The sequence below is a fragment of the Pristis pectinata genome, chromosome 23 (assembly GCF_009764475.1).
Source record: "Pristis pectinata isolate sPriPec2 chromosome 23, sPriPec2.1.pri, whole genome shotgun sequence".
NCBI lineage: Eukaryota > Metazoa > Chordata > Chondrichthyes > Rhinopristiformes > Pristidae > Pristis > Pristis pectinata.
In genome coordinates this window covers 13,759,244-13,772,106 of record NC_067427.1, presented here as the reverse complement: position 1 = coordinate 13,772,106, position 12,863 = coordinate 13,759,244, and the positions used below count along the sequence as shown (strand labels likewise).

General features: G+C 36.7%; 1 protein-coding gene across 4 annotated transcripts in view; it reads right to left on the bottom strand.

Moving 5' to 3' along the window:
• The window catches only part of golga2 (golgin A2), a 74,392-nt gene that overhangs the window by 48,425 nt on the left and 13,104 nt on the right, over positions 1-12,863 (bottom strand). The window contains exons 3-8 of one of the 4 annotated variants that reach the window (XM_052037012.1): positions 11,702-11,788; positions 7,196-7,342; positions 6,531-6,574; positions 5,672-5,735; positions 4,425-4,481; positions 904-984 (exon numbers count right to left, since the gene is read on the bottom strand). In XM_052037012.1, coding sequence (XP_051892972.1) covers positions 904-984; positions 4,425-4,481; positions 5,672-5,735; positions 6,531-6,574; positions 7,196-7,342; positions 11,702-11,788 — 480 coding nt within the window. The remainder of the gene's footprint in view (positions 1-903; positions 985-4,424; positions 4,482-5,671; positions 5,736-6,530; positions 6,575-7,195; positions 7,343-11,701; positions 11,789-12,863) is intronic. The other 3 variants (XM_052037015.1, XM_052037014.1, XM_052037016.1) reach the window with 3 other exon arrangements.

The window sequence follows — 12,863 nt, the reverse complement described above, 5'->3', positions numbered from 1 at the left end:
CTCTCAGTCAGCATTTCAGAATTGAGAATGATTTTAAGGCATTGCTGCCTGACAAACTTATTGGATCAATGAAATGCCCATAATTTGTGATGCTAACTCTTAAGTTAACTATGATTACAAATATATGAACGCATGTGTTCAGTGCAGTATTGGCTTTAGAAATAATGTACCTCTTCTTTCAAAACCCCCCAAATATTCTAATACGTAAAGTTTGTCCAAAATATGTTGAAAATGCTGGCAGTTCAGTGATTAGTATGTAACAGGTCCCTAATGATTGCAATGTGGCATTCTGTTACAGCACATTTCAGACTGGGATACATGCTCCTTTTAGAAAACAAAATGCAGGTGACTATTGAGGAGCAAAACAAAAAGCATCCTCTAGAAACCACTGCTTAGACCTTTATTCACTCAGTCCCCTTAACAATATGTTCGTCCTTGCAGTTGGCCTAATAAATGCGCCATGCAACATACCCCAGAAAAGAAAAATGCAGATACAAGGGGAGGAACACACAAGAGGAAGGGGGAAAAAAGATGACTAAATGAAAACAGGGACTTCTTTCATGCAGTGCAGATGATAAACCAAGCAACTGCAGAAGAGATCATTCACCCATAGGAAACCCTGGTTGCACTGCACTGATATTTTGACAAAACAATCATAGAAGAAAATATATTGCACATTATGATTAAAGTTCCACACTATTGTCTCTCTTAATAACATGTAGAACTTGGAGAACCTTAAGATTTATAATGCAAAAGCAGCTTTGCTTTCTGGCCTTGACAGATTTAGTTTGATGATAACTGATCAACTTCTTTTACCATGCTGTTTAAATTAAATAGGTGGAAAAGCACAGAGGTACCTAGATATCGTCAAATGCTGCTACAACAAACTCCACATTCCCTTACCAATTCCTCTATCTTTGCACATAATTCTTTATTTGATAAATTGCTGGAGTCAAGGGCTACAGTCAGCTCTTGGTTTCGTGTCTGTGTGCACATGCAGATTCAGAGAGAGTGGAGGAACAAAAAAATGGAAAGAAAAGATAAATTAATAAAAGTGAACAGTTATTGTTGGTTTCTACCAGCGCATGCTTAAAAAGCAAATGAAACTGCACCAGTCCATGGAAATTTTTTTGATATGTCCTGCGTTCTTAGACAATAAAACCTGGGATTTTTAATTTTGCCATCAAAAATGTTTCAATATGTTCAGTTACTTTTAGCTTAAAGGATCATAAGCCCACTGTTACTCCTGTTTAGCATCCAGTCCACTGCAATTAATTAATAGCTCTTTTATCTGAAAATGACCTGAAGCATCTGCTGGCTCCAATTAAGCAATTTCAATGCAACTGGGTTTCAAATTACATTCATTCAAATTAAACAGATAATTCTAACTTCCTCAAATTAAGAGTTGACTACATGGAGAAACTGCTATGAAGCAATCTTCCATTCAAGATATCTGGATTTTGTTTGCAGAGTTGGAAAGGAAAGAGATAAACTAAAGTTAAAACACTAGACAAAACTATTTCAGAGTATTTTTCTGACTCACATTATTTTATCATTGATAATATAAAGAAAAACTCATTTGAAAGAATATTACAACCGTTTAATTTGGAAGTACTATTTGGAGATTCAGTTTGTGATTTTCAGACTACTGGATACCAGACTACATATGCCATAAAAATAAAAAATTGTGATAAAGGATCATTGACCTAAAATAATTGTTTCTCTCTACAGATATTGCCTGACCTGCCAAGTATCTCCAGCAACTGTACTTTGTGTTTTCAATTACTGCTAATATGTGCTGTTTTTTCTGCACAGTGCTGTTATCAGAACCTTCAGATTAAAAGGTCATGGCTATCACTGGATAGACATTTAAAAAAACGTCAGCAAGTTTTTTCTTCATTATAAATTTGGTACTTGCAGCAATGTCTTATCTTGTGGTTGAAACTTAGCAGCATCAACATTTGCACAGATCTGTACCATTCCATTACTCACCTTTTTTTTTAAAAAAAAGTCATTTTTCATTATTAGGCTAACCCTGGGCTTTCATTTAGCTACCTTTAAAAACAAAATATTCTTTTCACTACGCCAGATTAGAAGCAATGAAGGTTTCTACATATTTGGATTTAATCCAATACAGATGCCTGATGCAGCTGCCCGAATGTCCAGCATTTTAACTACACAGCTACAGAGATGGAATGATAGCTCATCAATTGGGATGGTAAAATATCTTTGATCTGTAAGTTTTGAAATGTTATAACTAGCCTTTTGAATAGCCAACACATTTACATTAGTTTTGGCAGTAGTTTATAGGCATGGAAATTGATACTTACTTAAAATTATAGTCCGTATAATGCAATTGTGCATTATTTAACTCAAAATTTTATTCTAAGCTGAATGAATGTTTTGATCTTAAGTAGCACTAATACCCACAGAAATTTGTTGGAGAATTCTCAGGATAACTAGAGAACTAAAAAAATAACAAGGGAAGTAAAAGTGTCAGATCTTAAAAATGTGAAGGGAATATAATTATCATGGAAGCCCTTTTTTTTTTTTAAGTACAATTAATCACCAAAGCGCCACGGTCCCAAACTCTGCACTAATACAAAAACAGGATTTCTGATCCCTGTAGTAAGAAACCCTTCCTACTTTGAAATTAATAGAAAAAGTAAAATCAGATTGAAACATACACAATGTTTTCTTAAAATTCTAAAATCCATAGTATGCAAGAGCTTTCTTTTAAAAAGTAATCTGAACACAAAACACTGAATTGAATATAAAAAAACTTCCACTTCGAGCTTCAATAATAATTTTGTGAATGGCCAAAACTGTTCTGTGACACATTAAGTTATCTGACACAAAATAGTTTTGCAAGAATCTGGTGGTGCATGCTTTAATCTTGATGGACAAGATCCAGTTTCATTTACTTTTTCATTAGCTACAAGCCAAAATCATATACAGACCACTTTATCCATCTGCAATCATATTTACTAAAATTTATACAACAGGTGCAGACATATTTTGAAATCAGATAAAACTCGCTTTCAATCTGCTGAGAAAAGTAACCAATTATTGATGCAGCAGAAATAGCTTCTGGATTGAAGGCAAAAATAGCACGGCTTGCGATTACTGAATCTCAAGTTGCAGATTGGGACAATTGTTGCAGACATGCTGATCAGAGGGAGGTCATATGTCCTGTGAACAAGCTCAAGAATCACACATGAATAATGGCTAGCAATTGGTGCAAGTAGTCTGAAGTGCATTGCTTCAGCAGGAACGACAAAAAGAATGACTGGTATGTGGACCTGGGCAGAATTAAAGACAACACTAGAATATCAATAAAATTATGCGTGAAAAGTATATTTGAGAGGAACCTACCAGCAAGAGGTTACCTAACTCAAGCCTGTGCACTACCAGAAACATAGGAGGAGTAAGCTTTTTAGCCCCACCTGACTATTCAGCCATACAATTAAATCAATGTGGATTTGTGACCTAATACCACACTTTCCTAATGTCCCTTCATACATCTGATTAACAAAAATCTATTAAACTCAAGACGCAAAATTGACATAGCATGAACTGCCATTTGTGGAAGAGATCCAAATTTTTACTTTGTTTCCTAAATTCATTTCTATCTGAGATTTTTCAACATTATCCCCTGGCGAAAATAGTTTCTCTCTAACAACCCGATCTGTTCTGCTCGATATCTTGAAAATCTTGATCAATCCACCACTTCCAAATTTTGGAAAATACAAGCCCTAGAACGTGTAATCACTCTCTGCAATTTAACCCTCAGAGTTGAGCAAGACTCTTGGGATATCTACACTTTCTGAGACTAATAGTTCCTTAATAAGTTTGATCCCCCAAGCTACTCATGATACTCCAGGTCTAGTCTGACCTGTGGAGCCATAAAATAATTTCTGTCTCTTCCTTATAAGGCAAAAATTCCATTAGCATTTTTGATCATTTCCTGTACCTATCATGGCATTATTTGCTGTACCTAAACATCCTTGAAACTCTGCAGCTTCTAATTATCAGCATTCAGAAAGTACTCTGATCTACTAAATTATAAAACTAACCTCAACTTGTGCAGGAAATTCCTAAGCGGATGTTGTCTTGTCAAATAGTCTCTATGTAATAAGAAATGTTAAGATGACGACCAGTCCTTCAGAATCCTGTCAACCTGAAGCTTTCACAAGGAATTAATCTGTAGCAAAACCAGTCATTTTCCTCCTGAAATTATTCTGCACTGAGGTTGGAAAAGTTCTGAATTTAAAGAATCTGCAAAATCATACTGAAAAAAAAATATTAAGATCCCCTCAGAACTGAAATCCCTTGCCAACAGGGAACAGAGTGTTATAAATTTAACATCCATTCCTGCATTAAAACTTCACACTCAAAGTAAGAATCCACTTGCATCATACTACCTCCAGTTCTTTAGGGTTGATGGTACAAACTCCAGTTTCACCATTCACGTAAGTTGTCTAGAGATTGGAGAAGGAAAAAGTACTTTCACTCCACTTGACAAATTAAACTGCTCAATGTAATCACCCGAAACATTATCAAATGCACATTTAAATGCAACACTGCTTATATGTCTAATCCTAGTCAAGTAAGATTTTACCAGCTGCTTAAGCTTCACACGATTTCCTTTAAAACTTGGGAAGGGAGGAGCAAATTGCATGGCAATCCAATTGAGAAATTACGGTGGCATATTTTCAGTTAAGGTCAAATTCATCTAAACTCCCTAATGGATTACTGTTTTATAATCTATTTAAATTCACTTATTTAAAAATAATATTAAAGTCTACTAATGTTGAAATGAAAATAGGACATCCTGGAGTAATGGGATAAAATCACTTGTTCATTTTGAAAACATTAATCCTTTTATTTAAACAGTTGTTGATTGGCACACTGCACAGGTTCAATAGTTTTTTTTAAATTCAGAGGGAGGGCAATCCAGACTTCACGAGCTCTGACTGAAGAAATGTACAACAAACTGATACCTAATAGTGTATCATCATGGTTCAACAGGAGGAATTAACCAACTTCTACATAATGAATCAATACCAACATGACTGGAGGGGTAGTAGTTCAGTGCCCATTCAAGTTACATAACCAATTGATAAGCACCGTATTTCTCAGACACACCAGTAATAATTTACCAACTGCAGTTTATTTTGGTTTGTTGCAACACACAACGATTAATAGTAAATTATGAGATTTAAAGCAGTATTAATCAAAAGGTAATTAATTCCATATTCTGAGGCAATGGGCTTTAACTCATTTCAGAGCAGAAAAGTATCAGAAGGTACATGGGAAGAGAGGTTTACCAGCAGTTTGGGGACACAAGAGAATATTCCAAAGAACACCGTGAATAGCAGCACTTGGGCGGTGTTGGGTTGGGATAAAGTTTCTGCAATAGATGCACAAACATACTAAAAGGTGGAAAAGTTAGATTCCAGAGGTAGAACATGAGATAATCCAGCAGCTAACCCCTTTTCTTGCTGTTGGCTCAGGAACTTGAAAGTAGGAATAGAATTTTGATTGTATTACAAGCAAGGCCTTATGAAATTTGCACAGGATGATGAAAAGGGAAAAGGTGGGATTTCATATTCAATACAATTAGATTTGATAAAGAAAATAAAATTTGGCGCAATGGAAACAGCCTCACCTGAGTCACCAAACCATTTAACTGAGCAGACAACTGTCGAAGGCTTTCTGTGGAAGAGACACCCCTACAAAGCGATAAAACAAAAATATCTGTAAAAATTGACCTTCAGATCCTCAACAGTTTAGCAAGTTTATTGTGAGAACCTAAAGTGCCATGGTCACAGGTTGAATATGCAGTGAGCTGCTCTACTCTGCTAATCAATCTCAGCACCCATCAGAAAGAGCCTATGAATAAAAAATAATCAAACTGGATTCCCAATCCCAATTATAAACTCTGCTGAAAGTGGGGTTTGTTTGTGTGAACAGAACACGATTAGGCTGTTTTGGGAATGCTTCCTGCTTTGAATACCTGCTAGAAGTTATACCCACGGGGCAAGAAGTGAAAATGTTAATTTGATCAAAGCAAGAGCAAGCAACGTCCATGAACTGCACATAAGGAAGGAAGGAAGCTTTATTATTCAGTGATGGGAGGGGAGAGGATAAAGTTGCTTCTGCACTACATGTATATCAAGGATAATTTTAATTCTAACTGCCAGTGATCAGCATCACCACTGTCCTTATTTACCAAACTGGTTCTGATACAGCAAAAGAAAGAAACCACATTACCTTAATGTTATGCTAAAACATTCAATTAGTCTGCTTAAATTGCTCCTAACACCTGTGATGCATCTTTAACTTAACTCATGCTGTTTAATTCAAAACTGTTTCAGTTAAAAAATGCGGTCATACTGTTGTATATTTTTCCCCACTTCAATAAGACATTTTCATATATCCGCTGCTTTTTACTGACAGTTTAGTGAAAGGGAAACTATCATCCAGTTATGAGGGATTGTTTAGTGAAACATCAAGGATGTTCCTACCTGCCTTCTTCACTTTGGTCTTCATGTCCAGTTGGATGTAACATCTACACAGGTAAAATTTAAAATTTAAGTTGTTTAAAAAAGCCACCTTTTAGCCAATAGGTTTTTCTCAGCTAGATAACTAGAGCTAGTGAGCGAAAAAAATGCAAGGAAGATTTTTATTTCATTTCTATTCTTTCAAAGAGCTGGCAAAACCTGCATCAGTGAATACAAGAGCACCACCCAGATTTCATTCTTCATCTGCCCTTTTCTGCCAAAAGCAGGTAAGTGATTTAATTGAGTCTACAAGAAAAATGCAGTCAAGGAGCCCGGTAGATAGTGCAAACAAGATAGTGGTATTGCAGCTCAAGTATTATCCCCATATCAACAAAACAGCTACTCAGATTCATGCCCAACTAATGAAAAAGAACCTAGAAGGATTTAGTTAAATAAGGATCTCTATTATATACACTCTCAAAAGTAAGTCTTATTAAACACTATGTCCTCCCTGCACATGCAGGACTAATTTGACAAACATGTTTAAATTTGCATGTAGTTGCACTGAACAGTTAAATCACCGAGTCAATTAACCTGCTTTTAAAATCAAAAGTCGCACGACACAAATCCAAACTACAACCAACAGAAAAGTGTGCAGGTTTAAATAAAAATAATCACAAAAAACAAACCTGGTTGAGTGTTTCATTCTGTCTTGCATGTGGTGTTACAATTGTTGTATTTGGCAAGCCGCTGCTGGAGGTGTCGATATGAGCAATTGTAGTCTCGTCAACCTTCTGTTCACTACCAAGTTTATCAATGTCATTCTCCAAGCAAGCCTGTTAACAATAAAGCAAACAGTTATTAAAAAACAGGAAAGGCACATACCCATCCTCTCAAAAGTTGATCTTATATGTGGTAGGATGGACAAACAGTATCACAAGTCACTACTGCACAAACAGCACAAGATCTTAAGACACGAATTTATATCACTGAAAGTTATTGCTTCTCAACTAGCAGATAAGACAGACAAGATAAAGCTTTAAAAACCATATTTTTGACTAAACCAGTGACAATTGACACACCCAATTTGGTGAGCATTGACTAGTCAATCAAAAAGGCAGGATTGCATGTGAATTGCCAGTTGCTTAAAGCTATTTTTAGTCACTTCCAGAGAATGCAGAAATGGACATACCAGTATGCAAAGCAGAGGAACATAACCCAGAGCTGCATTATTGACAATAAGCAGCCACAATACAGACCCAGGCACATGAGTGGCTGGTAAATGAAGAAGCAACAGGCAATGATTTTCATAACTGGGGGCTGAGGGAGAGAGTGCAGAGAGATCATGAATGGTTAATACTTTCTCCAGATATAAAGGCATCTTGATCCAGATATAAACCACAGCTTGCAAATTCCATGCGATGAAAATAAAATGGTATATGTTGTTGCCATAGTTGGATATGGGTCCACTTCTGCTCACCTCATTCTGAGCAGGATGTGGGTGCTCCAGACAAGATGTGCTACAACTGGTCCAGGGTTAGACTGGAGAAGTTGGTTGCCCTCCTTGGAGCAATGAAGCTCGAAGGGAGATTTGACAGATGTACAAAATCATGACTGGTTTAGAAAGGGTAAATAGGTGGAAGCTGTTACCACTGGAGAATCGCTCACAGACCAGGGAAAAACAGATATAAAGTTTTGGGCAAAAGATACAAGTGGGGTTTTATGATGTTTTTGAATGCAAACAGTAGTCATGACCTGCAACTCCTGTAGAGATGGTGGAAATGCAGTTAATTAGGCCTTTGAAATGGAATACCAAATGCCCATTTGGTTTACCAATGACCTTCAGGGAAAAAAAATTGCTGTCTTTACTCAGCCTGGCTTACATATGACACCAGCACTGTGGTTGACCCTCTATTGTCTCCTCAGTTCAGGACAACTTAGGAATCTAAAACTTATGTTGCTGTTGCCAGAAACATCCACATCCTGTTAATGAATAAATAAAACTTTTAAACTGAACGGGCACTCAGGGGAAAATAATTTGTAGTATAATGGGGAAAGAGCTGGGGAAGGAGTGAGATGGAATTGCTCTTCCAGTAGAGACTCAATGATACAAATATCCTCCTCGTGTGCCATAACAAGTCCACGGCTTTAAACAGAAGGCTTTACAGCCAAAATATTTATTGGAATCCTTGCTGCTTTATTTACTTACTTATTTTCATTATCCCAAATGAAGAAAAGGGTTCATTCTGGCCATTTGGAATCAGTGATATCAATTACCTTTAACGCGAGTTCTGTGACTGGCAATTACTCAGTGTACTCTGGAATAAGAGACAATTTCAGAGTACCAGCTGTAGATTACATTAGGTTGCTAGCATGGTAGAGATGAGAAACCTCCTGGATTAGAAATGACAGGGAAATCAATGTCCTACTGCTCCTTGCAAAATTATTTCAATGTGCTGAATAATCGCTGAATATTATGTAAGGGTTTCCAGTGGTCTCGACAACTTCATAAAACTACTATAAACCAAGAGACTGAAACACCTACTGAATGTATGTATGCAATTTTACATTAACTAACATGTTTGTAACCCTATTAGTCCACAATTTCAGGCAATGGAAGAAAGAAAATTCTAACAGAATTTAACAACAGAATGGGTATCCATTACACTACATCATAATCATGGGTACAGCATATGAATGGAACTTTAAGCTCAAGTTAAGTAACATGACTAGGGCCATTCATCTTTCAAATAAATTCAGGTCATTCACTCTTAGCATTGGTAACTTAAACCAGCAATGGGAAGTCACAAATTCAAAGATTACATGGATTAAAACCAGTATGAAATTCTTTTTCAGCTCCTAAAGTAATGATGTCAGATTTTAGGTGTTACTGGCTCCAAGATATGATGTGACCAAGTAGCATTCTATCCATCAACTCTTCTTTCTAAAAACCCTTTAAAATTAGTTGCAGCTCTACTTCCTTCCTAATGACCCTTGTAATCAGTGTTGCGCTCCCACTTCTTTGAACAGGCAATGATTTCTGCCCACCCCCCCCAAAGTCAATACAAGAAATAGAGAGTAGTCAGCCACATGCAAGCCTGTTCCACCACATCATTGCGTAAGAGGTTATTTCAGCCCATTGAATCTATGTTGACTCACAGGGCAATCCTATTTCCCAATCATTTTCCACCTGGCAAGTTTCCCTCAAACATTCCTATCAAATCCTCCCAGATTTTACCAGTCACCTACATGCTAGGGGCAATTCAGAGTGACCAATTTTGGGATGTGGGAGGAAAGTGGAACACCCAGTGGAAACCCATGCAGTCGCACAGTAAATGTGCAAACTCCACACAGATAGCACCCAAGACCAGGACGATACCAAGGTTGTGTAGCAGCACAAAGGATACTGCTGAAATATGTTAATCCCAGAAAATATAATCTCCAGAAAATATGGAACTATATTTTAACACTCCAAAGAGACAACATTGCGGTTTGAACAGAGACAGGAAGAAATAAACATCTTATGTGCTGCCACTTGGAAAGTGCCAAACTATTCACACCAACAGTCTTATAAACACAGAATGTCAGCAGTTTCTTCTGCTGTAATCCGTCAATGATCTGCATTAGCATTGATACACTTTGACCAAGACTAAGCGACATTGCTGATAAATGGCCTAGGATAGCAATAACTCCAATAATCCAACACCCTTGGGACTTGGGTGGTGCTGAACTAGTAGTTACTGGACTATTGGATGTTAGTCTATCAATTCCACAACATATCTTTACTTCATTTTTTTTTTATACACACATTACACAGTAGTACAATATTTGTAAGCACAGTAATGCAGCAAATAAATGGACTGTACCTAACAGAGGCGATTTAATATTGTAATATGCTCACTGAGACCCCTCTATTAATATAACAACATCTATGTAATAAGCTTCAGTTTGTATGCTTCAGATTGTCAAAACAAGCAGAAACATGCAAGCACACAGGATGCTGACTACAGACGTGCACCCAGGCCAACCTCACAAGTAGAGATACATGTTCCTGCTTTAATCGGATTGGTCCGGAATAGATTCACGTGGTTACTGATACTAATGAGTGAGCCAGATGCCAAACTATCAGAATTTCTGAATAATCAGATACCTGATTATTAGAGTTTTACTCTACCTGGATCCACCCACAATCAGATATATTGGAGATATGCCATCATTCCTAATATTGCACAGAATTAGTTTCATGCTAAGCTTTTTATAAGCTAAGGATGGAACGAAAACAGGTTTTAGTCTTTCCAAGCACCAGAAATTGGCCTAAACTGCTTGCTCATCAGTTCTTGGTATCTGAGCTTCAAACAGTATAATTAAAAAGCTGTTGAGTCAAGAATTATGATCGTACATGGTTTGCATGAAAGAATGGTGAAAGCAAATTCAATAGAAATTTTGAAGAAGGAATTGTGTATCAACTTAAAAATAGAGCAAAGATTTGCAGGCTGATGGAAAAAGAATCAGGAAGTGGGCAGAACTGGATAGTTCATTCAGAGAGTCAAGGAATTTTCAATAGGCTGAATGACATCCTTTTAAATATAATTACACAAAATGCACAGAACAGAAGCAGGCCAGGACATGTGCTCAGCTTAGGTCTCCTCCTAACCTTCATCTACCTACCAACATGGACCTCCATTCCCTCACCTTCTTTTATTCATCTAGCATCCCCTTAAATGCATTATTAAATTTTGCTTCAGCTACTCCCAATGGCGAGGCAACCCACATTCTCCCCTTTTTCTGCCAAAAGAAGTTTTTTCAGAATTCCCCATTTGATTTCTTGGTGACAATTTTTGATTAGTTGCTTTTGATTTTGCTCTTCCCTCCAAGCAAACGCATTGTGTCCATTAAAACCCTTTTAATTCACAGTACTTCACATATTCAGAACACACCAATAAAGCAAAGCAGAGACAATGCAAGCAAGAGCAAATTCAGCTCCTGAACAAATAGAAATTAAAGTACCTGAACTTAAGGCCCTGTTTAATAAATCACACAGGAAAAAAAACTGCAGTCATGCAATATAAACATCACAATGGAAATAGTTTCCTTCTCCACACCCACCCATCAATTCTTCACCCTCACCAAAAATGTGCATGCACCAAAGACAGCAAGCCAGCCAAGGAAACAAGTTACATCCAAAGCTACCTCACCTTTAGCCTGTCCAATGAAGGAAGAGATACCCCATTGGACTTACTGCAGTCTGCAACCAGCGCCTTCAGAATGTTCTGCAGGGGCATCTGAACAGTAGCAAAGAGACAGGGATAACTCAGAGAAAAAGAGGAAGAAATGACAGGGTGTCTAGCAAACATAACCAATTAAATTGATAAAGACAAAAGTCTACAATCTTACTTTCCTGGAATCCCACAAGAACCAACATTTTTGTGTCAAGACATCCAATAATTTATACTTATTTTAAGTAGCCACTATTAATTCTACATATGCTGCGTAATCTGGAACAAATGTTCAAGATCATCAGCAAACTTCTGAAATAAGTCCAAATTTAGCAAACATGTTAAAACTTTTAAAAGCTAAAATTAGCATCATACTTCAGTTGTCCATGGTTTTCATTCTAGTACCACAGTTGTATTCTACAGCTTTAGACATATTAAATACATACAATTTTTTCCCCCTTTGTTTAAAGTAAATGAGAAGATTGGGCCTCTATAAATTCTGTAAAAGCTATTAACTTTGTTCTTTCAGTGAATATTTGACAATCTGAAAATGGCTTCAATTTTACTAATCTATTTTCTCATGTAGTTTTTAAATGTGCAGACTGTTCTATATTAGAACCTTTCTTAAAAAACAGTAACAACCCCACAAGCTTCAGAAACCTCTGCAGATGCAACGTTTAACTCAGAACATGCATAAACCTAAAGAAAATATCCTGAAGTATAGAAATGCACATACATTATAAAAATCATTATTGGTTGCAGTAATAATTGTGAAGGTGGAAGATTTAACTTTTTCAGCAGAGGAAAGCTCTCACTTGAGACATGAAAGCAAAATGCTTCACATACCTAATTAATCAAACTTCAAAAACTGGATTAACTGAGGAAATAGAAGGTTTATTTAACTCCATGCAAACTGCACAAAAAAAAGTGTATTCATTCTTACTTATTTTAGCTATTTTGCAGAAAGAGAAATTACAATGACAAATAATGAATGAGCAGAGAAAAATAAATGCTTTGTTTTCATCTTCATAGAAAAAGGTTGAAAATCCTGCCAGAAACACTCGCGAACCAAGGGTGTAGCAAGAATGAGAATTTAATGCAAATTAGCATTGGTACTAGAGAAGGTGGTGAGAGTAAAAGG